This window comes from Patagioenas fasciata, chromosome 5, assembly GCF_037038585.1.
Source record: "Patagioenas fasciata isolate bPatFas1 chromosome 5, bPatFas1.hap1, whole genome shotgun sequence".
Taxonomy (NCBI): Eukaryota; Metazoa; Chordata; class Aves; order Columbiformes; family Columbidae; genus Patagioenas; species Patagioenas fasciata.
Genome location: NC_092524.1, coordinates 66,165,223 through 66,191,033, shown reverse-complemented (window position 1 = coordinate 66,191,033; position 25,811 = coordinate 66,165,223). Strand labels below are relative to the sequence as shown.

At 42.5% G+C, this 25,811-nt stretch overlaps 1 protein-coding gene across 15 annotated transcripts in view; it reads left to right on the top strand.

The window, feature by feature from the left end:
• KIAA0586 (KIAA0586 ortholog) overlaps positions 1-25,811 on the top strand; it is a 119,484-nt gene that overhangs the window by 55,957 nt on the left and 37,716 nt on the right. For 12 of the 15 annotated variants that reach the window (XM_071809774.1, XM_065839351.2, XM_065839350.2 and 9 more), the window contains exons 31-32: positions 15,556-15,621; positions 20,654-20,748. In XM_071809774.1, the coding sequence (XP_071665875.1) occupies positions 15,556-15,621; positions 20,654-20,748 (161 nt within the window). Of the gene's footprint in view, positions 1-15,555; positions 15,622-20,653; positions 21,015-25,811 lie in introns of those variants that run through there. The other 3 variants (XM_065839349.2, XM_065839348.2, XM_065839352.2) reach the window with 2 other exon arrangements.

Genomic DNA, 25,811 nt, shown 5'->3' with positions numbered 1-25,811 from the left:
CCTGGTAGGTTTTTTAGACTCCTGGAATGTTATTTGACTTTTTGAGGCGTCTTAAGTAATTGAAATCCAAGTAGTCAAGATAAAAAAAATGAAGAATTAAAAAAAAAACCAGTTTATACTTAAAGAAAACTATGCCAAGCGAGCTCAGACCGCCTCGCAGTCTGAGGATTTCCTGCTTACTGGCTGTAGGTAGAAGTCATTCTCCTCTTGAGTCCAGTTCCACACCACCTATCACCTGGCTCTTTCCTTTCTGATCTACATGCATTAGGGATTTTGTTCACTTGGCAATTTTCTTCAGCTTCTTAGAGATCAAGTGTTAATTTTTCTCTTACTCACACTTCCTTGAATGGCACAGAGGGATGCAGAGCTCTCTCACTGCTGTGTATTGTCATTTTCCTGACCTTCTGTGGAGTCTCTTGCTGTGGGAGGTGTGTACAAAGGCAGAAAACTTCCCCTTTTAGTCTCCCTTTGGTGCCCATACAGGTGATGTTTTATACCCATTGTGTAACCTGCACACTTTTGTGTATGTTCAAGTTTCCCTTGCACAGTCCGCATAAAAATTGGCTTCTGCTCCATGCTGGAGGTGTGTATGGTTAATCTTTGGGGGGAATCACAGAATGCCAGAGATTTGAAGGGACCTGGAAAGCTCATCCAGTGCAATCTCCCCGCCGGAGCAGGAACACCCAGCTGAGGTTCCACAGGAAGGTGTCCAGGCGGGTTTGAATGTCTGCACAGAAGGAGACTCCACAACCTCCCTGGGCAGCCTGGGCCAGGCTCTGCCACACTCACCAGGAACAAGTTTCTTCTCAAATTTAAGTGGAACCTCTTGTGTTCCAGTTTGAACCCATTACCCCTTGTCCTAACATTGATTGTCACCGAGAAGAGCCTGGCTCCATCCTTGTGACACTCACCCTTTATATATCTGTGAACATTAGTAAGGTCACCCCTCAGCCTCCCCTTCTCCAAGCTCCAGAGCCCCAGCTCCCTCAGCCTTTCCTCACACGGGAGATGCTCCACTCCCTTCAGCATCTTGGTGGCTGCGCTGGACTCTCTCCAGCAGTTCCCTGTCCTTCTGGAACTGAGGGCCCAGAACTGGACACAATATTCCAGGTGTGGTCTCCCCAGGGCAGAGTAGAGGGGCAGGAGAACCTCTCTGGACCTACTGACCACTTTTCACACAGTAAAAAGAATAAAGCAGGAAACTTTCCAGTGTGGGTTTCAGGAGTGTTTCTGCACAGAAGTTTGAAGTTCAGGAGGTGAGGCTGGCAGCTGTAGCCCCATTGCTTGAGGAGGTCAAAGCAGGTAGAGTTGCTTCTTTCTCCCTTTTGACCAGATCTTTGTGTTTAAAGTACATTTATTTTGCTGAGGTTCAGTGTGTGTGTCTGTGCCAAGTCCCGCCTCTGGTCTGTACACAGCAACAGGGATTTTCACTGAAATTCCAGCACCAGTTGGGTTTTCCTCTGGGGAAAGGGAAAGAGAAACTTACTCAAACTGACATGATTGCTACTTAAAGGATTACTTCCTATGGAGGCTGTCAAATACGTGGGTTTTTAGTTGTCTTTTTTCAGATTTACTGGAGCTCAAGGTAGATATCCAGAAATCTCATCTGATCCCCTCTTCAAGCCTGGATTTTAAAGGATTGCAGGTGATCTATTCTGGTGACCCTCAAAGTGCATTTTATATATCATAAACCTGAAGTTCAGAGCGGTGACAAAATTAAGCTTGGTATTTCACTCATATATGGGGATTGTAATATGCAAATAGTAAGGGACAAGTCTCTTTTTCATACTGATAAGCTGAAAACCCCTGATGCTGCTGCATTGAGCCTGCAATGTACCTTCTGGAGTGTGTATGTCCTTTTTGCCTCCAGATATCCTGTATTGCCCACTACGTGCGCCTGCTGAGCATCCGCTGTCTGTGGCACATCACACAGACACTAGAGGGTTCTGAGGATCTTCTGTTCTTAGCTATATCTTAACAATGTAAAGGATTGTACTTCCAAATTTATTAGAATTTCTTAAAATAAATTCGATTCATAATTGCATTTGCTTTTCAAGCATTGGTGACTCCCTGCAGGAAGCAAAGCAGTGCAGACTGCCAGGCAGTTCTGCATGCAGCACCGCTGCCTCATCCCTGGAAAGTGGATTTCTCCATATTTTTCCCTTTTTGCCAGTTTGGAAGGGTTTTTTTGGGTTGATTTTGGGGTTGTGGCTTTTTTTGTAGCTTGTGTCTCTAGCGGCCAGGCATATTCTAGGAAGAATTCTCACTGAGAATACCTCTTGCTGCTGCATATCCACTCTTAAGAGTTGGAATGTACAAGCTGAGTGCCCTAAATTGCTATTTCCACTTTGATGGTCCACCTTTGATCTTTTACCAATTTCCAGTTATATAAATCCACGTATTGTCAGCCCATCTGGGAGCCAAGCTGGAACGTGATGCTTTTTCTTTTGCGCAAGATTCTCGCAGGGCGGTGAATCAGTCGGAGTCGCTGTGCATTGCAAGCAGGGTATGGCCTTGATAGCAAATATGATATAAAGTCTCAGATCTCTTGGACACTAACACACTCCTCACCAATCTTTCCGAATTGTTGTGCCAAAGCAGCCTTTCTCACAGCTTGTGCAGGATTCGTAAACACGCAAGGATCTGACTGAAGCAGCTTTGTATTGTGTGTTATGATTTGTGTGCACTTTTACAAACTTACAGTAATTGCTGTTGCCTTCATTGTAAAGAGCAAAAAATAAACACACACAATAAATCCCCTAAATGGGCGCTGGTCCCACTGGCACTGATCTTGAGTAACTTTGAATAAAAGCAGATGGTAGCAAGCTGACTAGGCTGACCTGCTTTCCCCTTTCATGGAAACATTGCTTATATAAATGGGGGACACACACACACACACAAAATTAATGGGCTTGGGCAAGCCACCTAAGGACAGAGACTCCCCATGTACTTAATTCTTCAGCCTGAGGGCTGTTTCCAGTTAGTTCTTCTCTGGAGGGAGAAGTTTCTCACAAATTAGTGGTTCCACAGCTCTGAGCCCATGGTTTAATAAGAAAGAACTGATGTGCATCTAGAAAGTAAGTGTGCTGAGCTGTTCTGTGGCCTGTGTGTTGTGGTAGGTCATGGAAAACGATCAGAATAGTCTCTCCTGAACCTGCTACTCATTTATATACATATAATGGAGTCTGAAATCCCTTTACACATCATCTTCTGTCATAACATTGTAAAGAGGCATTTGATTTTTATAGTCTTGTACTACTTTAATTCGCGTGCCTATTTGTTAGCAGTAATGGCAGATGAGTTTAAATTGACATTCCTAGTTGTTCTTCAATGATGTGCCTCAGTATGTCACTATAACGAGACGTGTTGTAAGAAATAGCACTATCCTATTCAGCAGAGCATTTGGTTGGAGTTACTACCTCCAGGAGCAATGCCAGAGATTACAGCCTGCAAGGACCATTTGCTGAATAAGCTGTATTTCCATTCTTCAGTCACGATCTTTTTTATCCTGGTACGTGAACAGCAGCTAAACCGGAGTCAGGAGCCGTTCCAGCCATCCCAGGTAGACCTTCTGCCCACCCTGTCTTAGTTCCACTGGCATGTGCGCTACAGCATCTTTCAGGATTATCATTCTCATTTGGATTAACAGTCATTTAAAGAGGCCTCTTATCTCACATTTCCTTTTTAGTGTGAAATATGCGTTTCTTTTCTAAAAGGCATCAGTATCAGACCAGGAAGTCTTGACGCCTTTGGATGCTGGCAACACATTGCACGGATATTGTATGGTGACAGGTGAAGACAGGGAGTATTACAAACACATATTTCAGCTTGAAGAAACATTTATAGCACTGCGATAGGAGAAATGTAGGCTTTCTGTCTTCAGTATGTGCTGGGTTTGTTTCGTTTTTCTGGTTGGCAGGGAAGGCAGATGTTGCCCTTCATAATTCAGTGGCTTGTGTACGTCTGAGAGCGAAGCAGCAGGAGGAACAGCTTCTGCTTTCCTTGGTTTTTATGGTGATCCTTGGGCAGAGGCAGCTGGACACCCTTCAGCTTTACCTGTTGTTTAGAGCTCTCAATTCAGGTTTTTAAAGCACTCTGTAAAAATGGGAAGGAGCGAGATGTTTGTGTGGGGAGTGACCGGGCTAAAGAGAAACTACCAGACCCAGAAGCCTGTATGCCAAGTGGAGGTGGCTTCATGTGAGCCATGAGTAACCCGCAGGTTCTGACTATCTGTCTCCAAACTTCTTTTATAAAGGAGATGGGGGATTTACAAAAGCTGTCATTTTCAGCCATTAAGCTTGTTTTTCTTCTTTAATGCTTCGTAAATTTTTGCACTGAGATGTAGCTGTAAAATCATTAGTAGAACTTAACTAGCCAATAAAGACAGATATTTAGATGATTGGTGTCCACAGTCAAATTGTAATCTTGTTTTTTTAAATTTTACTGCGTATTGCATTGTGAGCGGGCTTGATTTACCAGCAGTTTTCATACTCTTGAACAGTGTCGTTACCAAAGTACTTCATTTGCTTATTTATCCAGATACTTTAGGACTAAAAAGACCTTCTACTTTTATGCACTGAAGAGAAGCCAAGTTTTTCCAGCACCAGCTTCTCAATACAGCGACACAAAGACTGCCTGTAATTAAATATAAATACATGTTTCCAGTGCCCATGTGATTCATTTCTTAAGACTAGGAGCCCAGGAAAGTTTCAAATAAGGCAACAGCATGGAGTGAATGTTATCTAGGATGTCTTCCAAATGAAGAACACTATATAAATAATGGTAATGCTCCTCTTTGATAACATGCTGATTTTGAGAAATGAGTCTGCCAAAGCAGCTTTCTTCTCAAAAATAGGGTCAGGACTGGAGAGTGAAGATTAAAGTTGTCATGTGTGACCTGTTGCTCACTGCAGATGGGACTGCGTTTTGTAACAGCGTTGAATAATGTGCAAATGTAAAACTCAGTTCAAACCCTCTTCCTCTTCCATAAAACTAATTTTGAAAGTAAAATACAATAAATCCTCATCTCTGAAATACCAGTTGCAAATGTGTGCTTTTTGGTGACTGCATTTGCAAAGAACAGTAGTAAATGATGGAGATGGGTTAAATTTGGTCTGTGGACTACTGTGTTCTGGTTTTTATCATGACTGCTGTCATTAGGAAAATAAAGTACACCTAGAAAAACTCTATTTAGATTTAGAACTTTTCTATCTCTGTTATCATTCTTCTCTAATCGAAAATGTACGTTTTGCTTTTAAAGAAGGAAGAGCTGTTTTAATTCTAAACAACCTGAGTGAAAGTTGTTGCGTGTGACACAGAATATGTAGCAGTTCTGTAAAATGCCTTTTTTCCCCCCAGTGCTTTGGCCGCAGGGAGGCAACTGTTCTGCTTCGTTTATGGCACAACTTTGACATTCATTAACTCTTTCTTCTTTAATATCAGGTAGGCATGTAGTTTTGATGCAGAATAATAAGTCACCATCCACATGCGAACAATGAAAATGTGTATCTCACATTTTCTGCGTCTGGTGGAATTACATTTATGTTTTGGGTCAAAATTATGTAATCAATGCAGGTTGGACTTAATATGGGATGATCTGCTGATCTCCACCCTAACTCAGGTTGTTATAGTGAAGTAATATACTGAGGGTTGTGTATTGTGGCCTTGTTTGATGCACTGTACATATTGCAAGAGTTAGGGCTGTGCTTGTTTGAAGACAGTCAAACAGCTGCCGTTTCTTTCCTTGTCAGACCATTGTATCTTCAGTAGAAGTAAAAAGCATGGAATTTGCTAACTGTTGCTTAATTTTATTTTTTTAAAACCATAATTAGTAATCTGGAGAAAATAGTTTTATTTACTTAACAGCCGCATTGTACCCTGATACGTAAATCAAAACTATAAATGGGAAATATTCACTGGCTCGAGTTACAGCGCAAATACACGATGAACTTCGCGTTGCTTCGCATGTTGCTTATTTCAGTAATTGGAACCGCTCCTGGAGACAAGGCAAGCAGGGAGATTACACAGGGAATGCTTGTTTCTAAAGACGAAGCTTCCTTCCTGATTAAAGAAAAAGGGAAAAAAGAGAAAAGAAAGGGGGGAGCAGTTTCCTGTTGGAGTCGTGGCTGTAACAGCAGCCGGGCAGCCGTGCTCCCCTGCTCCAGCTGGCCCTGCGTCGCCGTCCTTTGTGGAGGCGTTCTCTGACGAACCGTGTCTAAAACCACTTTTACAAGAGCGTTTGGAGCTCTTGCCTCTACAGGCAGACCTGGGATTTAAAGAGGTTTTTGCTCCCCTCTCATCTGCTTTTAAACGCAAGCCTGTGACAGCCGGTATCTCCGAGGTTAAGGCTTGATAAAGGCCGTTGTGTTCCCGAGATTCGTAATCTTCTAGAAAGGGTCTAGTGAAGAGACTCAGCCCAAAATCGCAGCTGTATGTAAAAAAAAAAAGTGTTCTGACCTCAATATATATGATGTGAAAAATGAGTAATAGCAGCGCTGCAGGCAAAATCTTCTCTGCAACGATGTGACAACCCAGCCCTTCATTGGAGGTTTCAAGAATTTGGCTGCACTTTTGGAAATAAGCCGGGGAGATGTTTTAGCTCAGACACAGAGCAGCACACAACAGCTTTGTTGGCGTCTTGGCTCCGTGCTTACAGCAGGAAACTGAAGTAAAAAAATTGCTTTTCTACCTACAGTATATGGTGGTTGTTTTGGATGCGACCAAGGCTGCATTTTAGTCTTTTTTTGAGTAAAACCATGCTCATACTTGAGCACCCCAGCAGTGAAAAGCTAGCATCACTTAAGATGATGTTTAGGGCCTGCCTTTATATTTCTTTAATCACACAGAATCCCAGAATGTCAGGGGTTGGAAGGGACCTAGAAAGCTCATCCAGTGCAATCCCCCATGGAGCAGGAACACCCAGCTGAGGTTCCACAGGAAGGTGTCCAGGCGGGTTTGAATGGCTGCACAGAAGGAGACTCCACAGCCTCCCTGGGCAGCCTGGGCCAGGCTCTGACACCCTCGCCATGAAGAAGTTTCTTCTCAAATTTAAGTGGAACCTTTTGTGTTTCAGTTTGAATCCATTACCCCCTGTCCTACCATTGGTTGTCACTGAGAAGAGCCTGGCTCCATCCTCGTGGCGCTCACCCTTTATCTATCTGTGAACATTAATGAGGTCACCCCTCAGTCTCCTCTTCTCCAGCTCCAGAGCCCCAGCTCCCTCAGCCTTTCCTCACATGGGAGATGCTCCACTCCCTTCAGCATCTTTGTTGTTCTGCGCTAGACTCTCCAGCAGTTCCCTGTCCTTCTGGAACTGAGGGGCCACAACTGGACACAATATTCCAGGTGTGGTCTCCCCAGGGCAGAGTAGTGGGGCTTCATTTGGTCTTTTTCTTTCTTTAAGGACAAACGCCCTTGCTCTGTAGGGCCAGTGTGGGCTGTTCAATGAGAACCATGCATTAAATTCTTTATACCCAGCTGCTTCTCACTAGTGTGCGTGGAGGGTGAAGCGCTTAGAAGGAAGAGTAGACTTCCTGTGTACCCATCCTAGGTCCGAGTGATTTGTTTAGGAGATGTTTTCACAATGCTACATGGTAGCTCAGAAATCTGTGAACTAGCCACCATAAGGCATCCAAGACATCTGTGTGTCGCTGCATTTTGTACACGTACTTTTTTGGGTATCCGAGTATGTGAGTGTGTTTCAGAATGTGCCATCCAAGCGTTGGCACTCGTGTTGAGCGCTGCAGCGCAGAACCTGCCAGAGGGAATATTTTGAAGTATATGAAAAGAAAGTTCAGATGTTTTCAGTCTGAGAGTGAAATTGCAGAAGGCCCTTAGAGGTCTGACTTATTGCGCAATCTCTGTAAGTAATTTGTAATCAAAATACCTTTGCACATGTCACTTTTATATTTCCTGTAATAAAACAGCAAGAGCAATTAAGATTTTGGATCATAATGTTCTACAAGCTTCTAAAAATGAATGGGTTGGGGATTTTTTTTTGAGCTATGGCTGAAGTAGCCAATTTCTAAATTTTTGATTGCTTCACAAGAAGTTGGGTATAATAGCTAATTTAGTGTATTTTTAACTGCAGCCTGACAACCCAAACTGTTATGTGGTAACGTAATTGCTCAGAAGTTTACTTCTGAAAAAAGTTAAGTAAGAAACCAGAAGAGCTCATCACAAAACTGGAAGACATCTGTACTTTGGTAACTCAACATGTGACCTACTGGGCTTTATGCATTTCGAATCAAAAAGAATCAGTAACTCTACTGCCACATGCATGCAAATGTATCTAATAACACACTGTGTGCTGTGTATCTGTAACGTTGTTTTGACACGGTTCAGAAAGTTGTCTGTGGTCTTGGCATTCTTCAGGAAACGTTAGATTAATAGAGCTGCCTTTGTCATCTAATTTTTTTCGTGTTTAAGTAGGTGTGTGAAAGCTGGTACTACATAAATGAATTATATGGAGGACTTTGGAGGAAGGGGGGGGGGGCTTGTAAACGAGACTGAAATTAATGAATATAAGAATTAGAAATCAAAACTTTATGTTTAGTCTGAGGAGAAACAATTCCTTAAACCGTAACCACATGGCTGTTTCTTGTTTGCATCAACTCTGGTTGACTGTTATTGTCTTCTGTTAATTCTCCGGGGCAGTGGCCTGACTTTGTTGAATGAGCCAATTGTTTTCCTTTGTGTTGCCCATCAAGTAAGTCCCCATCTGGTTTGTATCAGACTGTTTTCACAGCCAACAACTGCTGCCTTTTCTATATCCTGACACTTAAGGGCCCCATGCTATCAAAGCATTGCTGTGATAGCCTGTCTGGCTGGGCCCGTACAGCTGTGCCTTGCAGCTTGAAACTATTACCCAAGTAATGGTAACTTAGAACTTGAACTGGCTCTTATTCCCATTGGTGTCGTGTGTACAGTGAACAGAATACATTTTTGTTGAACTCCGTGTTCAACAAAAAATTCTTTAAAGCTCTCGTTTTAGTTTATGTGATTGGTTAGTTTTTATTTTCCAGAAGCTTCCTGTATCTACAGGCAGCTTTGTGTTCTTCTAAAACATTAATGAGTACAGGACAAGCAATATTTATTTAAGGCACTGTTGTTATTACTTACTTTTATGGTACATTAAAGCTCAATAAGTGAAAATTAAACAAGCAAATGGTTCTTAATGAGGATTTTTCTTATCAGATTTAGAATACATTTCCAGGGAACTTTCTGTGTGTGATAAATGTAGGTTGTGTGAATAATGCTACACCTTGGCTACCATGCTACTCGCTTCCCAAGTAGTTATCTAAAAATACAGAGCAACAGACAATGCTGCATTAACCAGTTTATTTCTCCTCTGAAGGAATAGGAAAGGATTGGATAACTTACTGTGTAACCTGGGCGATAGAACTGTGTGATGGTTTGCATTGCAGAATCACCGAGAGGCCTCAGCCGTGATCCAGGCTCCTTTCTGCCAGGCTTCCTACATGGTGGGAGACGGCCCTGGTCCAAGAGACCTTGCAAATGTGTGTTCTCATCCTACAAGATAAAAACTATTGCATCAAATAACAGTGACATTCAAGTGTTGTCTTGTATAAAGAAAGATGGTCTTTAAGCATTTGTTCACTTCTGCTTGTGTAGGCTGTGTAACTCTCAGTGACAGAGTAATGGTGAGAGGAAGCATTCTCCCCAGCTTGTATATGTGTTGAATTTTAAGTGTATTCCAGACTCTGTTCTTTCATGATACTTAAGAGAGGGAGAGAAAAAAAGAAAAGGATATTGTTTTTAAAATTTCTGGTCTTCCTGTAAACGTGGGCAAGAAGCTGCTAGAAAGCGGATTGATTCATCTAATACTTGCAGAGTAAGTGTTCCTGAGCTTGGGAGCGCATGTGTGTCTATATAACGTAAATGAATTTGCTTCCAGTAGAATACTGGAGAACCATTAAATTCCCTGAGACACACAAGAAAAGATCTTCTTTTGCCTTTGTGCTTCTGCTGCACACTGGGTGTCGTGTGGCAGCCTACGATTGCGCTAAGTAATTGGGTTTCTGTCATTGTCAGGTGTATGGAGGGTTTGCAAGAGCTGCTTTCTTAAGGAGCTTTCCATAATTGCTCTTCCTGCGGATCCTATAGAACTCTTAATTGAGGCTCCTGTGCTGTTCACCTGCGCCAGCCGTGTCCCATCAACACGCAGCAGCCCACCCCTCTGCTAGGGCGCTACTCCCACACATTTCCGTACACTTTGCACTGCAGGTTTCTCTGTGTTTTGGCCAGGAATACTTAAACCAAGGCAACTGATAAATGATTTTCATTCAGGCTGCCTACGGGCAATATTAATCATTCTTGTGGCCCAAAGCAACGAAGAAAGCTGTTGATGACCCGAGTGCGAACCCAGCTTGGCACCAACAGCTTGAACTGGGAAGAGCGAATGTCAAAGAGCTGCAGTGCTTTCTAAAATAAGTTGGAAGCGGATGCTAAGACGGAGTTGTCACCATCGGTTAATGCAGCCAGCGTTCCAAATTTCAACTTGTGTGTGTGTGTACACAACTTCAGAGGTAAAGAACATCTGCCCAGATGAAAACCTGATGTCAGTGAGGATGTTCAGTGTCTTGGAAGGTGCTGCCTGACCGAGTCTCTGAGATTTGTGCCCAGCCGGGTTGCTAACAACAGTTATCGGGTTCACTGTCGCTGCTGGGGAACCAGTGGTGGGTAGTGAAGCCTTCAAGAAGAGGCAGTGTTGCTGGGAGCAGTCTGCAGCCTTTTCCCTGCTTTTTATAGCAGTTAGCAGAGATGGAGGTTAAAATCAGCAGCAATGTGCCTGAGAGAGAGTTAAGGTGGTGTAGTGTGCTGAATAGATAGCGTAGATTTACAGCAATACGTTTCTGCCGTTCATTTATTCTACTGATTCAGAGCTCAGACTCACCCAAGTGTTGCAAAGGAATTTTGGTTTTACTCCTTCCCATGTAACAGGCCAAGGTTCTTGGATTATTGTCATTTTTTTTAGTTTTACCAAGAGAATTCTTCTTTCCATTGCACAAAGTTTAAACACTTTAGATTGTAACAAACTTTAAAACAGCACAGGATAAAACCACATATTTACTCTCAGACTTTTCCAAGTTTCTGGTCCTGTGCATTAGATTGCAGAGGCAATGTTACTTGTCATCACACCAGGTGCTTGTTTCAGGAGAAGGATTAAAAGGTCTTTGGCAGAATAGGATCTGGACCCTTACATATAGTAGCCGTCTCTCAGCAGATCTTCCAGTACAGATATTTAATGTTTTCCTTATTTTAACCTATGCTTACTTATGTAGATTGCTACATTATCCTTTCTGAGCTAATAGAAAAATTGCTTGTGTCTCAAAATTTCCTAGAATTGCTCCTTCCTATAATACATTTTTCAAAGTGAATCGATAGAAATGCTGAGACCTGTAGTGGCCACCTTCTGCTGATAAATACATGGTTGAAAAGAGGCCTTTTGAACAAGTTTGTTGATGTATCTACTAGAAATGTGAGTAGAGCCATCCTGGTGTTTATTAGAGCATCACTAGGAAATGCTAACTCCATAGGGCTGGGTTTGTTCTGCCTTGTTTTGTTTTACCTGGGGTAAACATTAATAATCTCCCTTTTAAACAGGTGTAATTACAAAAATAGCGTAATTGTGCTATAGGTATAAGCATTTTAATGTGCCAGATCTTTGTGATGGTAGTACAGTAATAGGAGTCATGGCAAACCATTTCCATAGGGAGAATCCCATGACTTGGTAAGTGAAAATCATCAAAACAAATGCGTAGGCTCAGGTGATATTTAAGTATTCAGAATAGAGAAATACAGCTGTTTTGTTTGCGTTCATCTAGAAAAAACACTTGTTATTTGAACAGGGCTTTTTTATGCTGAGTGTATCTTATTTGATTTTATAAGAATAATAGTTTGTAAGTGTTATAAGAATAGTTTAGTGACTCCATTAGATGTGAAAAGTGACTTGCAGTGAGGAAATCCTGCCCTGCAGCGCTGCTGTTCAGGCAGCACGATACAGAAGGTTTTCTGTTTCCACCCCGATGCCCGTCCCCTGGTTTTCATTCAAATGTGGCTGCAGGTCGCTGCCGTGGCTGAAGGGGACGTCACCTCCTCGCCCAGGAAACCTGCTTGTCTGTTGGATGGAGAGCTCACCAAGGCCTCCCATCACATTTTCAAGTGATAGGAAGTACCCTGTGACTTCTGATTCACTGAAAGTTGGCCTCTTCCATCCCTAATAATTTTTTTAACAGTTGTTTCGCTGGTGATTTAAAAGGGCTGGATGGCGTGCAATGCTCAGTGACCACGTGCGGCACAAGCGTCGCTGCAGATAAACGTGCTCAGGCTTGACCTGCATCACGCTGACCCTGTCTGATAGAGATTGTCACATGTAAGTCCCAACTGCGCATCAAGGACCACGTAAGAGCAGCACATGGAATAACTCTTGGTAATTTAACTGTTGGTAATTGGGTCTGGGCCCAACTGAGCTGAGGGCAAGAGGGGACTCCAGAGTAACCCAACGTGTCCTGGCAGCACCATCCCTTACAAATAACACCATTCATTGAGGGGCTTCCCTCACTGGGACACCCATCTTCATTGTAAGCATGAACTGGGAAGATGTTCATTTTCAAACCCTAATCTATGATGAAACATCAGTGCATTTGTTTGTTCAACATTAATTGCTCGTGTAAATTAATTATTTTAAAATAAAAACAGGCCATGTAACTTTTAAGAATTAAAAAGATGCTTTGATTTTATTTTTGCTCCCGCTTGCCACTCCCCGTGTAGGCTATGAGTGCTATTATGTCTAGCACGGTGGTACAATGTAGATAAGCTGGAGGCAGTATTGCTGCAATTAATATTGTTAAGATACGAGGTCTCGGTGGAGCCAGTCCTACTGCTAACTTTGCAGTGAATAATTCTTCATCCTGAGGGAAGTCTGCATAACTTTATCTTAGAATTTAGTGTGAATTCCCAGAATCGATCATTCGTGGGTGGGTTTTTTTTGAGCTGCTTTATTTTGCTTCAGATACTGGCATTACAATATCTTTTGCATCCCCAGACATGAAGGTGTGAATAACAGAGCTGAATATGTGATACAAACATACTTTTAAAATTACCTTCCTGTCCACTTGCCTGTTAGGTTTTGCAGAAAATGAGAAAAAGATTGCTATGTAGGTGATAGTTAATTTAACTGAACAAATAAAATATTAATTACACAATTAGATCTGCCGGTTTTTAATTATCACTTGTCAGTGTCTCCTGAGTCCACCAGCTGCTTACCTAGGTTGCCTCTTGTGGATTGAGAGATGACTCCTCCTCTCAGCCCGTGCACAAGATACACATTTTCCTGGTGCTTTTCAAAGGCTCTGGACCAATAATGAACCAACTCCTTCTCCTTTTTTACTTAAAAACAAAAGCTGCTGCTTCAAGGTTGACCGCAGACCCCTCGTCTCAGTTCTCCTCAAGAAAATGGTTTCAGTCAAGAAACAGCAGTGCTTTAAAATGAAAAATACCCTATTTGTTTCTAGCCAGTTGTACGTGCAAAAATCACAGGCATCTGTGTGGAAAAACCAAATTGACTTAATATTTCTTCTCAGTATTAATACTGTAGTTACTTGGAAAGATCGTTGCACATCTCTTGGAAGTGATTTGCTGGGAAACGACAGCAAGGGTTGTGGCCAGGGAACAAACTTATTAAGCCATGAGATATTCTGCAGAGCAAAATGTGCCAGATCTGAAGGAGCAGAGTAGACTTCAGGCACCAAAAGGAAATATTTCTTTAGCAAACTCTGCAATCTCATGCCTGGATGTTTTCGGAGCTGCTTTCTGTCTGCCCTTCCCTACCGGTCTCTGTGTTTGGACTCGGAAAAATCTGCTTCTAGTTTATTTTATGTATTTCTAGTTTTTGTTCTGTTTAGTGTTGCTGTTGGTGGGAATATAAGATGTTTTGGAAAAGCACTGAACCTTGAACTCAGACTTGAGAGGAGGAAAAATCATTTTCATATATTTTGCTTTGAAAAATTTGTTAGCTGCTTAGCCTGTGTCCCACCCTCCTTCACTGACTCGGGATCTGAATTTATTTTCTTTTCAAAAATATTTATACCTAAGATATACATTAGGGTTTAAACAAACAAGCAAAGAGAAAAGTGTGTGTATATGCATGTTTATTTTCCGTGTGCTTGCATGCAGTGTTTCTCTAAGTACATTGCACCATCTCAAGCTGGAATTTGCCAAGTTTAGGTCAAAACTTGAGCTGAACTCACACTCTATAGCTTTCTGTCTCCGCTGGTGTCTGTGACCCACTTATGGAGGTTTATGAGTTGGCTGAAACCTTTGAGAATGAAACTGTGTTTTTTCAGCTCAAGCAGTAGACTCATGCTTTTAAATCCAGACATTTTTGGCACGAGTCCTGCAGATGTCAGTCCATTTCTGTAGAACCACTGAAGTGTTTTAATTGTAAATCTATCCCTTTCGTGTAACTCAACCCTAGAAATTTGGCCTGAGTTCACCTAGAGTCAGTTCTGTTTGTGGTGGAAGTTTGGGGCAATCTGGTTTGGAGTTCCAAGAACAGAAGTGGGTGTGTTTGCCGAGCATCTTGTTCTTGCTTTCTGGGTTTCTGTCCGGGTGGAAGGCAGCGCTCTCACCTGCACCAGGGGCATGACGCTTGGCAAAGCCTTTACACGATGGGAACAGAGTCCCTGCCCTCAAAAGCACTCCTGCTTGAAGGTGATTTATTCATTTCTAGCAGAACTGAGAGGGCAACTTCTCCACAATAACATAAATGTCCATAGGGCTTCAAGGTAGTCATGGGCCAGGGCTAGAAAAGTTGAAGAGTGGTATTATTCCTGATTCTAATGAGTTGAGAATAATTTTCATGGAATCATAGAATCATTTTGGTTGGAACAGACCATTAAGATCATCAAGTCCAACCATAACCCAACTCTGGCACTGACCCATGTCCCTGAGAACCTCATCACATCTGTCCAACCCCTCCAGGGATGGTGACTCCACCACTGCCATGGGGAGCCTGTTCCAATGCCCGACAGCCCTTCTGTGAAGAAATGTTTCCTAATATCCAATCTGAACCTTCCCTGGTGCAACTCGAGGCCATTTTGTCCAAACAATTGCATTATTTGAAAAATGTGATGGTCATGCTAATTTCTGACAATGTTGTATTCCTTACCATCCTGAGGCCATGTGGCTGGTTCCGTACCATAGCCACTCACAATTGTGTAAGTCAATACATTCCAGCAGCATTGAGTTATGTAGCCAATATACAGGGTATAACTAGGCATGAGTCTGGACTGGCAATATTGTTCCTTATAATTAGCAACATGACTGACATCGCAGTGTATTTTTGCCTTTCAGTGTAGCCCTCAGAATTGCTTACATCAAAATATGGCTGTTTCTTAGCGGTATATGTTCGCCCAGCAAATCTGGAATCGTTTTGATTTTGCTAAAAACGCTGCTTCTTGGGTTGCTACACTTGATAAATTGCCTGTACAACCCGGTATGAAAATAAGTGAATTTTTCTTTGGTACCCTACAGGTATCCATGGAGACATGGATTGGACATGCATTGGCACGAATACCTATCTCACATCTTTACCTACAGGTAAGAGGAGCAGATAAAGTGTTTCTGCTGATAGTGGTTCTGTTACCTTTGGTCTTCTGCGCATTCTTCTGCTTTACTTTATAGTCACTAAAGAGTTTCTGACAACTCTGTTTCCCTGCTAATGGTCTTTGTAACTATATCCCAGATGGAGAATGATTTTTGGAGGGAAAAAGCAAAATAGGGGAATGACACTAGAAAAAACCCAACCAAACAACAAAACCAAACCACTTTCATTGAAGATTTTAAGATGCTGAGTAACAGCCCTGCAGGTGTTACGTTATCCCCAGTGCTCGGAACACTGGAGATAATGCCATCTGGAGGAAGTTATTTGTTGGGACAGTGTTTTAAACTTTGAAGTCAGTGATAAACAAAGTGAAGCAGATGGAATCTGGCAGAAGAAGAAACAAGCCATTCATATCAACCCGTGCTATTAAAGGAATGAGAGCACTGCTCTGGGTTCTTTTTACGTATGCTTGGAACTGAATTCTTGCTGTTAGACGTTTGCTGCTTCAGTTGTTGCGTTAGAGAGTAGAGGGAGGTTTGCTAGGGAGCGATGGTTGTTCTTACATTTTTGGAAGTAATATGTAGGTAACTACAGTAATGATGGCTCTGGTTTTATACTGAAACAATAACCTGCGTCCTGATCCTTCAAATCCCTCCCTATTTACTGTCTTGAAGATAGCTCTTTCCACTTACGTTATAGGTCTGGCTTACCTCCCGAGAGATTAAAAATAGAAGTTTTATTTAATGTATGAACACCAACTTGAAGGAGTTAAAGCACATGGTTTTTATTTGGCTTAAAAGTCAGACTTGTTTAGTCTTTTTATTTTGCCAAATAGAAAAATCTAAAAAGAAAGATTAAAACATTTTTCTTTGTTCTTATTGTTGCCATATGGTATTAGTAACCAAACCTCCCTTTAGTGTCTTTAATTCCTTTTCCATTTGGCATACATTCACAAGACACTTGCATAGAGCACACTCTGTGTGTGACGGTACCTCTTAGAGAAAAAAACTCCCTTCACAGGTCACCGGATGGTTGACACACCATTAATTTTTATGTTTCTGTTAAGCAAAGATCTGGAAATTTAGTACTGTACATGAATTTGTTATACATTGCCAAGAACAGGAAAAATCTCTCATCTGAAAGCTGACCTTTTCCGTCACTGGGTCACTAAGATGTTTTCAGTCACTGTTGAGTTTCTACCAGTCAAGGACCCTTCCACGCTTATTAAGAGTGTCGCTTTGCACAGCTTCTATGAAAGTATTATCTTAGATGGTGACAATGAATTTGGAGAGCTGGAGGTCACCTCAGGCCACATGTTCCATTTATTGGATTTTAACAAGGACATTTTTTAATAAATACAGCTAAGTGCATGATTACAAAATTGTACTGAGTACTTCCAGAGCCCATAAAGAGGAAAAAGGCTGTGAAGATCACCTGCCTGCCCCGCACTGCTTTGGAGATGGAGGAGTTTTCCATTCCATTTTTACAGTATATCAAAAGATTATATGCAATTTGCATATTTGTGGCGGTGAAGAGCTCAGTGTTGAAGAGGAAAACATCTTAATATAGTGGTTATGAGCTGTTCCCTGATGGGGGGAAGAGATAAAATGGAATATCACATCCTTAATGAAGGAGCTGGCCAGGGGCTATACAAGTGTTGTCACCGGTGTGCAGCAAAAGGCGAATACAGACAGCATTAATAACATATGTGAGAGGGAATACAACTTAGGTGTATTTTGGGGCCAATGTAGAATTTCAGGACTAGCGGCTTTCTAGTCTGCGAAGTTACAGTCATGGAGCAGAATCTCCCATGCAGTAGGATACCCATAGGGTTTTTTTACAGTGAAAATGCAAAAAATCCAGGTTCTGTATTTTCTGCCTCCATCTAACGGAATCAAAGACTTCAGTTTTCTGTCTTTGAAAAAAGGGAAATTTTATTTCAGTTATTTTCAAGTTTATCTTTCAGGATATTTCAATACCTCAGGACCTGGTAACTTTTCTGTTGAGCAAGTAGATGGAATTGTTCTTTTAATTTTTCTGTTCTTTCAGCGTTTTATGTCTATCATAAAATTGAACTACAGTATGTCTATAAAATATACTAGAGTATGTGTTAGGAAGAATGTACGCTAATAGGAAACTTTCTTTCAGCACCCCAAAATCAGATACTTCAGAAGTTAATACAGAGCCTTGGGATAAGGCAATATTATCTTTTTTTCCCCTCTTTTTTTTAAAGAAACCTGAAAACAGCTGGTGAAACAGTGACATCATAGAATGTGACATGACTGTCACCAAGCTTTGAAAGCATCAAACTACATGCGGTGTTGGAGAGTTGCTTTAGCGTCTAGGATGCTTTACAAAGTTTCCTCGGGCATTACACGTTCATGTCTTTATGCGTGTCAGCTTCACGTCTAACCAAATAAACGCTTTGCTTTTTTTCAGTTCCCCATCTGAATAACCTATTTTTATCACTCAAATATGGCTACAGACTCAGCTTGTGGAAGTACCTCTGGAAAAAACAAAAGATTTTCCTTGCCCATCTTTGTGGTGTTACTGTGAATGTGCTTCTGAATCGTGTTCAGAAGATGTAGAATTCCTCGTGTGCTCACGTGTCATGGGGCCAGAGGAGCCACAGCAACGATCCGAGGCTGGAACAGCTCTGCTGGGAGGACAGGCTGAGAGAGTTGGGGTGTTCAGCTGGAGAACAGAAGCTCCAGGGAGACCTTATTGCAACCTTTCTGTGCTTAAAAGGGGCCGATAAGAAAGATGGGGACAGGTTTTTTATCAGGGCCTGTTGCGATAGGACAAGGGGTGATGGTTTTAAACTAAAAGAGGGGAGATTCAGGTCAGACATGAGAAAGAAATTGTTGGCCCTGAGGGTGGTGAGAGCCTGGCCCAGGTTGGCCAGAGAGGTGGTGGATGCTCCATCCCTGGAGACATCCCAGACCAGGCTGGACGGGGCTCTGAGCAACCTGAGCTGGTGCAGATGTCCCTGCTCATGGCAGGGGTGGCACTGGATGAGCTTGGAAGGTTCCTCCAACCCAAACTATTCCATGATTCTGTGTGTGAGGTTTGCTCAGGCTCATGCCAACCCAAATGCTGGCAGCTGTGCTTTGTCGAGGAGTTCAGCCTGGGAGTGACGAAGGCTGTCCAGGCAGTGAGGACAGTCTAGTGAAACTGTGGACATTGCGTCTCGCACAGTGTGTAAGCAGCTGTGACGGGCAGGTGACGTCTTGGTTCCCTGGGGACACAAAAACTGCTCTCGTGTTCCTGCTGCCTTCCCGAGGGGCAGGAGCCTTGGCTGGCACAGGTTGCTCCATGTCCTGGCTTTACTGTCTTTGGCCTCATTCACGTTTGACTTCCCAGGCTGTTGGCAGCTCTTCTAGCATGAAAAACACGGGATGAAATTTTATTTTAGCAGTGGGTTTTTGTTGTTTTAATTAGCCATTTGAAGCATGCTTTGCTGCAAAGCAGTTGAAAGCAGTTTACTAGTACGGTGACATTGTAGATAATTAACTGGGGTGAAAGAAAGCCTAACTTCTTGGTTTTATTGGGAAATTAGTGTTCTAATTACCTAGTCTATCACAGAGGAAGGGAAAATCATTGGAGCTTACTGGAATCAGAGCGAACTCCAAGAGAGCCTTTGCTATTGTACACAGACTCGTGTATTTGTTTTGCAGGTAAAATAATTGTCCCAAGGACAACTACAATCACAAAACGCTCTTTCTGTAGCTTTATGAATATTGTGCCATTCATCCAGTGCCACTTCTCCCGTCTTCCTTCATCCTGTGTCTGTAGCCTGGTTGATGTCTTCCTCCCCCAGCTCCATGAACTGATTCATCTTATCTCCTTCCTCTGCCTAAATATAGTAACTCTGGCTCATGACCCTTCTCCCTTCCCATCTCCCACCCCTCCAATCGTTCCCAGATGTGGGGACTTCCCAGCCCTGCAGAGATCTCCCCCAGCTGCTCAGCAGCCGGTGCTGGGACGTGTCCCCACTACTGCTGGCACAGAATCAGTGAATGTCCTGAGTTGGAAGGGACCCACAGGATCATTGAGTCCAAGCCCTGTCCCTGCACGGGACAACCCCAAAATTCATACCATGTGTCTGAGGGTGTTGTCCAATCTCTTCTTGAACACTGTCAGGCCTGGGGCTGTGACACCTCCCTGGGGAGCCTGTTCCAGTGTCCAGCACCCTCTGGGTGAAGAGGTGCTGGTCGGGCTGTGCAGGGGGCTTGTTCCTCTTCCAGGACACCCCACATTTTGCAGGGTCAGATGGCAAGAATGGGAAGTGGCCAAGTGCCATCTCAGGCTTGCTGGAAGATGAATGTGGCTTGTAAAGTCCTGCAAGCCACATCTCTGGGGAGACGTTTTCTCTGGAGTCTGTCAGAGGATGAAAGAAGGGAGATAAACCACAAAGGAATAGCAAGAAGGACCCTTAATGAGTCAGGGAAATGGGTTGGAGATAGGGAAGAGCTGAAACAACTTCTCACTTGCGTTTTGGGCAGCTGAAGCATCGACAGCGGGTTTTTCTCTGTAGGGCTTGTAGCCAATGGCTTCAACTTGGATTCATTTGCTTGTTATGATTATATATAGAAATGTGGTGTTGAACAACCTGAATGTTTTCTAAATGTTTGATGCAAACAGACAACCACATATAAATGGAATTTAGAAATACTGTGAGTATCTACAGATCGCATTTCATTTCTGTGGGAAACACTGGTATACATATTTGAAATTATTCTGGGCCTACCGGAGATTATATATGTATATGTGTGTGTATATGTATGTTATATCTATATGTAAATACTACCCAGTCTATATATGCCCATAAATTCATCCCTTTGTTACCCAATAGAGAGAACTGATGGCTAAACCAGCACTTTTTGAAATGCCTCAAAACTGTGGACAGTAGAGCTGTCTCTCTTTTTATTTCCATGGAGTGATGCAACATGGGGATGACTTCAGTACCATTTTGTTGTTTGAAATAATGTGTTTTGTTCTCCTTTTTATTTTTTGTATTTTTTTTAGGAAAGAGTGCTGCCCCACATTTAAATTCAGATGTTTCTGCAGCAAAGGTGTCGGCGAAGCTGCCGTCCATGAAGGCAGATAACCAAACACAGAGTGTGAGTAGTATATGTGGCGATCCAGATTCTTCAGGGACGGACACATTTTAAAGCTTACGGCTTTTTTATGACAGTCGCTGTCTGAAGACTTTGTCATTGGTACATTTGTCTGCCAAGCGTGATAGTCTGGATGTTTCATCAAAACACCAGTCTTGCAGTACTGTTGATTTTCTACTATTTTTCTTATGATTATAAATTTAGGTAATGATTCTACTTGTGAATAGATCAAATATTTTTAAAGAAATAAAATGCAATTCTTTCAGAAATGTTGTAAGTTTAAGTCAATAAAGGTGAAGGCCATTTAACTATTTATTGCGTATACAGAAGAACAGGGAAATGATAGGTATTTAAATCCATGGCAAAAGTGTGCCTCACTGATGGAAAAAGTATTTAGCTCAGTATAATGTCACTACTGCTGAAATGTGGAGCGAGAGGAAAATATATTTGCAACGAAAGCTTGCAAAAAAATTGTGTTCCTAGATATCTTCAGAGCTCGTTCATCCTTAGAACAGTGCTATCACAAGACAGTAATTCAAAATCGTGTTTAGAAGAGACCGTTAGAGTTTTTATTGTTATTATGAGGAATTTCTTCTTTTAGAATCAGATTTTTGTCAGCATTTTGATGTCTGTTTCCCTAAAGATTTTTTCTTCCCATCTTGGAACATGCCTGAATGAGAGATTGTGTGGGGAAGGTTATTTATTCACATATTTTAATGTAAATTTCTCTTTCTCATCAGACAGAGCTGCTTGCTGCAGTCTCAGCCCTTCAGAAGCCCTATAACCTCTAGTCTGAAATACCAGAATAAGGGTAAACTTAAAGAGCACATGAACGTATTACCACCCTCTCTGAGACTGCTCCATTTATATCACCTCAATCAGGACACTGTGGTCAGTCCAGCAGCAGCTGGGGAGGAAGGTAGGATTGTAGAATCATAGAATGTCCTGAGTTGGAAGGACCCACATGGATCATCGAGTCCAACTCCTGTCCCTGCATGGGACAACCCCACAGGTCACACTGTGTGTCTGAGGGTGTTGTCCAGTCTCTTCTTGAACACTGTCAGGCTTGGGGCCGTGACACCTCCCTGGGGAGCCTGTTCCAGTGCTCCCTTTGCCCCAAGCAGCTTTTGCTCTGTTCCTCATCCAGTCTGAGCTTTTCATGGGATATTTCATGGAATACCTGTGAAGATACTGTGGCACTTTCAAAGACATGGGCCATGAAAGCATATCTTAACAGCTAGGAAAAAAAATATTCCTTTTGGGTTGAGTTGTACCTTGTGACGTGGGAGCATAACTCCATCGGCACAGCTTCACTGCATCACTTACTAGAGGCACTTTGTTCTTGCAGATACTCGCAACCGTGAACAGATCCCATTACTCTTATTTTATGGAGCCTGCACTGATTTCATCTCTCTGTAATAGAGAAAGATTAGAAGTTCTGTTTGTTTTTATTTTGATCTCATTTACCACAAGGTTCAGTTGATTTGCTGTAAAATCTGCAAGGGAAAATGGAAAAAGAGAGCGCTTCAACTGTTCAAGGTTGGGAATATCCAGAGGATTAAAGACCATCTCTTACAGATTGTGCTCTCGTCTATCTTAGAATCACAGAATAGTTTGGGTTGGAAGGGACCTTCACAGCCCATCCAGTGCCACCCCTGCCATGAGCAGGGACATCTTCACCAGCTCAGGTTGCTCAGAGCCCCGTCCAGCCTGGCCTGGGATGTCTGCAGGGATGGAGCATCCAAACTGTATAAATCTGGAGTGTCTGAAGACTTGCAAATTGACAAATAGCAGATTTGGGGGGGGGATAAAAGCGTGGGAGGCTTTGTGAAAATGCAACATAACTTTAAAACAAAAGAACAAACCAGAAATGAGACATCACTGGGAGCTGTTTTTCAACATACGATGCCACGAACATTTTCTCTTGTGGTAAAGCTGCTTTTAGATGTTCTTATGCTGTGACAAGCCACCAGGAGCACAGGGAGAGTATCTGTGAGGTTGTGGTGATGCTGCTGTCTGTGAAACTGCGCTATAAATCGGACTATTGATGCAATCAGTGCTGTGAAAACCAGCAGCCTCTTTGGGGAAGGTGGAGATAACTCTTTTACCTTGCATCAATTCGCTACAGCAAGGCATCAAGTGTTTGCACTAAACCAACTGCCAGGATAACTAAATGTAAGGGGAGGGCAAGAGCTTCTTAAAACAGCTCTCCTGAAAGAGGAAACCTTTATGAAATTATGTTCCAGGGGCTCTGTCAATCTGCTCGGTGTTTTAGGATGCTAATATATAATTTAGGCCCCCTTTGTTGCAGTGTAAATAACAAATGAGTTGTACTGTTCTTGTGTCGAGAGCTGTAGACCTGGATCAGGACTGCGCTTTACTAAACAAAGTACAAGAATCAAACTGAGAACATGCCGAGAGCTGACAAAAGGAGGATGAGACAGGAGACAGCAGATGGATACAGAGGCAAGGAGGGTGCTCAGGAAGGGATGAGACAGCCCAGGCTGGGGGAAGAGGCAGTTGTCTCATCACACCAGGAAAATAACTGTGTCACGTTTCACTGTGCAGTGCTCAGCATCACGCACATTTTGCTCTATGTCTTTTCTTCTTCTCTTCTTGGGAACAAACACATTTAAATCAATGGTGTTGTCATTGTCATTGACTGAATCCTGTAGAAGTGAGCTGTGCTTTTAGGAAAACATGTCAGAAAATGCCCAATGAAGGCCATTTTCAATCAGTTTAGAAAATTCCCCATAGAGTTATGTTCTCTCCCAGCTCGACGTGACTGATGGAGCTTTTTGGAAGCTCCTGGGCGCCTGGCACTGGGCTTCAAAGGTTGTCTGCTGGTGGGGATTGCCCTGGGGCAGTGGGATGTGCTAATAGTTCATCCCCACTGCAGCCTCCGCCCTTCCCCGTCAAAAATAATTTTGGAGAGGTGAAGAAAGTGCAAACTATTTACTTTTCCTTCCCCAAAATGAAGTATCCTGCCATATAAACATAAGATGACCTCTGTAAATCTGGCACCCTGTGCATAGATCGTATTACAAGTATTTATATTCCTAGGAAAGGCTAAAAGCTGTTGGGGGTTGGGGTGGGGTGGTTTTTGCTTTGGTTTTAATCAGAGTCTCAATTTTTCCTTTGAAATGGGGGGGGGGGGGAAGTATCTTCTAGAAGTTTATCTATTTCTTCCTTTTGGATTCAGTCTTGTATTTCAGATCCCTGTAAATAGTTTTCCGGAGTTTGAAATGGTAAGCACATGTTCTGTGAACACAGCCAAGCCGTGATAAGGAATTCATCTGTCTGTGTCTCCAAGTTCCATTTTGTTTCTACAGCTTTTATGATTGAAAATGCACATTTCTCATGGGCACTCACAGAACTGAAGCAGCATGATTTGCAAGCTTGCTAAATGGATTTTTTCCAAGCAAGTCATTGGGGTATGTCATCAAAGCTTAACAGCATCAAATAGAATTCCATCCAGGAAAAGTATTAAAAACCCGCCTCTATACAGCTATATTTTTCAGTTAATTCTCAGCAGCAGAAGGTGGGGGTGTGGAAGGGGGTTATTGGATTTCAGGATTGTAGCATGGAAACCAAAACCCTGGCTTTATTTTTTGGTTTGACTGAATTCCTGGTGAAGCTCGCTCATGTCTTTCATTAGGAAAGGATGAGGACCAAGGTGTTTGTTCATGGGTTGGACTTGCAGGATAGGAAAGTGCAAAACTGAGATGTCAGGAGTATTTATATTTGCAGAGCATCTTTTTCTGACTTTAGTAAGTAAAATGTGGCTGTTTGGAAGTGAGGTGCTCAAAATCCAGAGGCCTTTTTTCTCCTTCTCTCCCCTTCTGTGAAGAAAAAAGAGAGATGCTGCATGGTGAGGATGGCAGCAATAAACAGAGCAGGTGGATCTGTGGGGACATCACGCAATTCCTGGCTCCTTGGACAGGACCGCAGCCATAAGCTGGTAGGTAATTTGATGCCACTGTCATCCTTCCCCTGTTCAGTTGACTTAGTTTTCAGTATAGGAAGCAGAGAATTCCACATGCACGCTTAATATTATCTGAATTATGGGAAATTAGATAAAGCGAGTTTTCTTTATTCCTGTTCACCTTCATAGCTTGGAGATGGAAGTTGTCAATATCAGCTGCAAAAAACCTGTGCTGACTTTCCAAGGTGCTTTACAAATCACTACAGGGCAACGTTTCTGTCCTGACTGGGTAAAGATGTATGTGCCAACCTCCTTCCTGTGAATTAAAGGACTCAGATGTTTAAAATTACACGTGTGCAAAAATCTGCTGGATCCCGGTCTGAAATGCAGCCATTTAAGATCTGGGACCCTGCAGCCGTTTAACACCTTGCTGTTAACACTCGACACAAGAGTGTAAGACAGAAAGGTGGGAGGATTGCATCCTATGGAATTGATATGATACAAGAAGTTCATCCTTTCTATAGGTGTCCAACAGTGTGTAGTGTGGGGGACTGAAAGCTATTGTATAAGCATTGTGAGATTTGTACTGATTGGCAGGCGTGTTCCTATGGAACTCGCTTTGTCTTCCCTCCCCTTCTTCTGTTGCGCTCCTGATGTAGATACCTTTAAAAGTTGTCTCTAACATATTTGTTGTTGTGATGATGCGTTGATGTCTCCTCCAACCTTCCAGGACTTGAATGTGATTTTGTTTCTTTGGTCCTGCATATGTGGCCGTGACATTTGTCTGAATCTTGATGATGTGGCATCCTTGAGTGAGGTGACAATTGCAAAAGAAGCCTTTTCCAGAAATCTCAAAAAAACCCAACGACGACAATCCCAAATGAAACCTCACTATGGTGATGTGACCAGCTGAGCAGAGACCCTCATAATGTCCCAGGCCCTGCTCCTGTGATGGCACTGATACAAACCCACAATCCTGTGTCCATATCTAGAGCTTTTTGTTATAATTTGAGTGGAATGTGAAACCTGCTTTTGCGTTTCGCTCTCATCCTCTGCCTTGAGAGATGAGTGCAGAAAGTGGACTCTTACAGCTCAGGGGTTATTTTCCTTCCTTATACATTGCTTTTTATTTAGGTTAGAA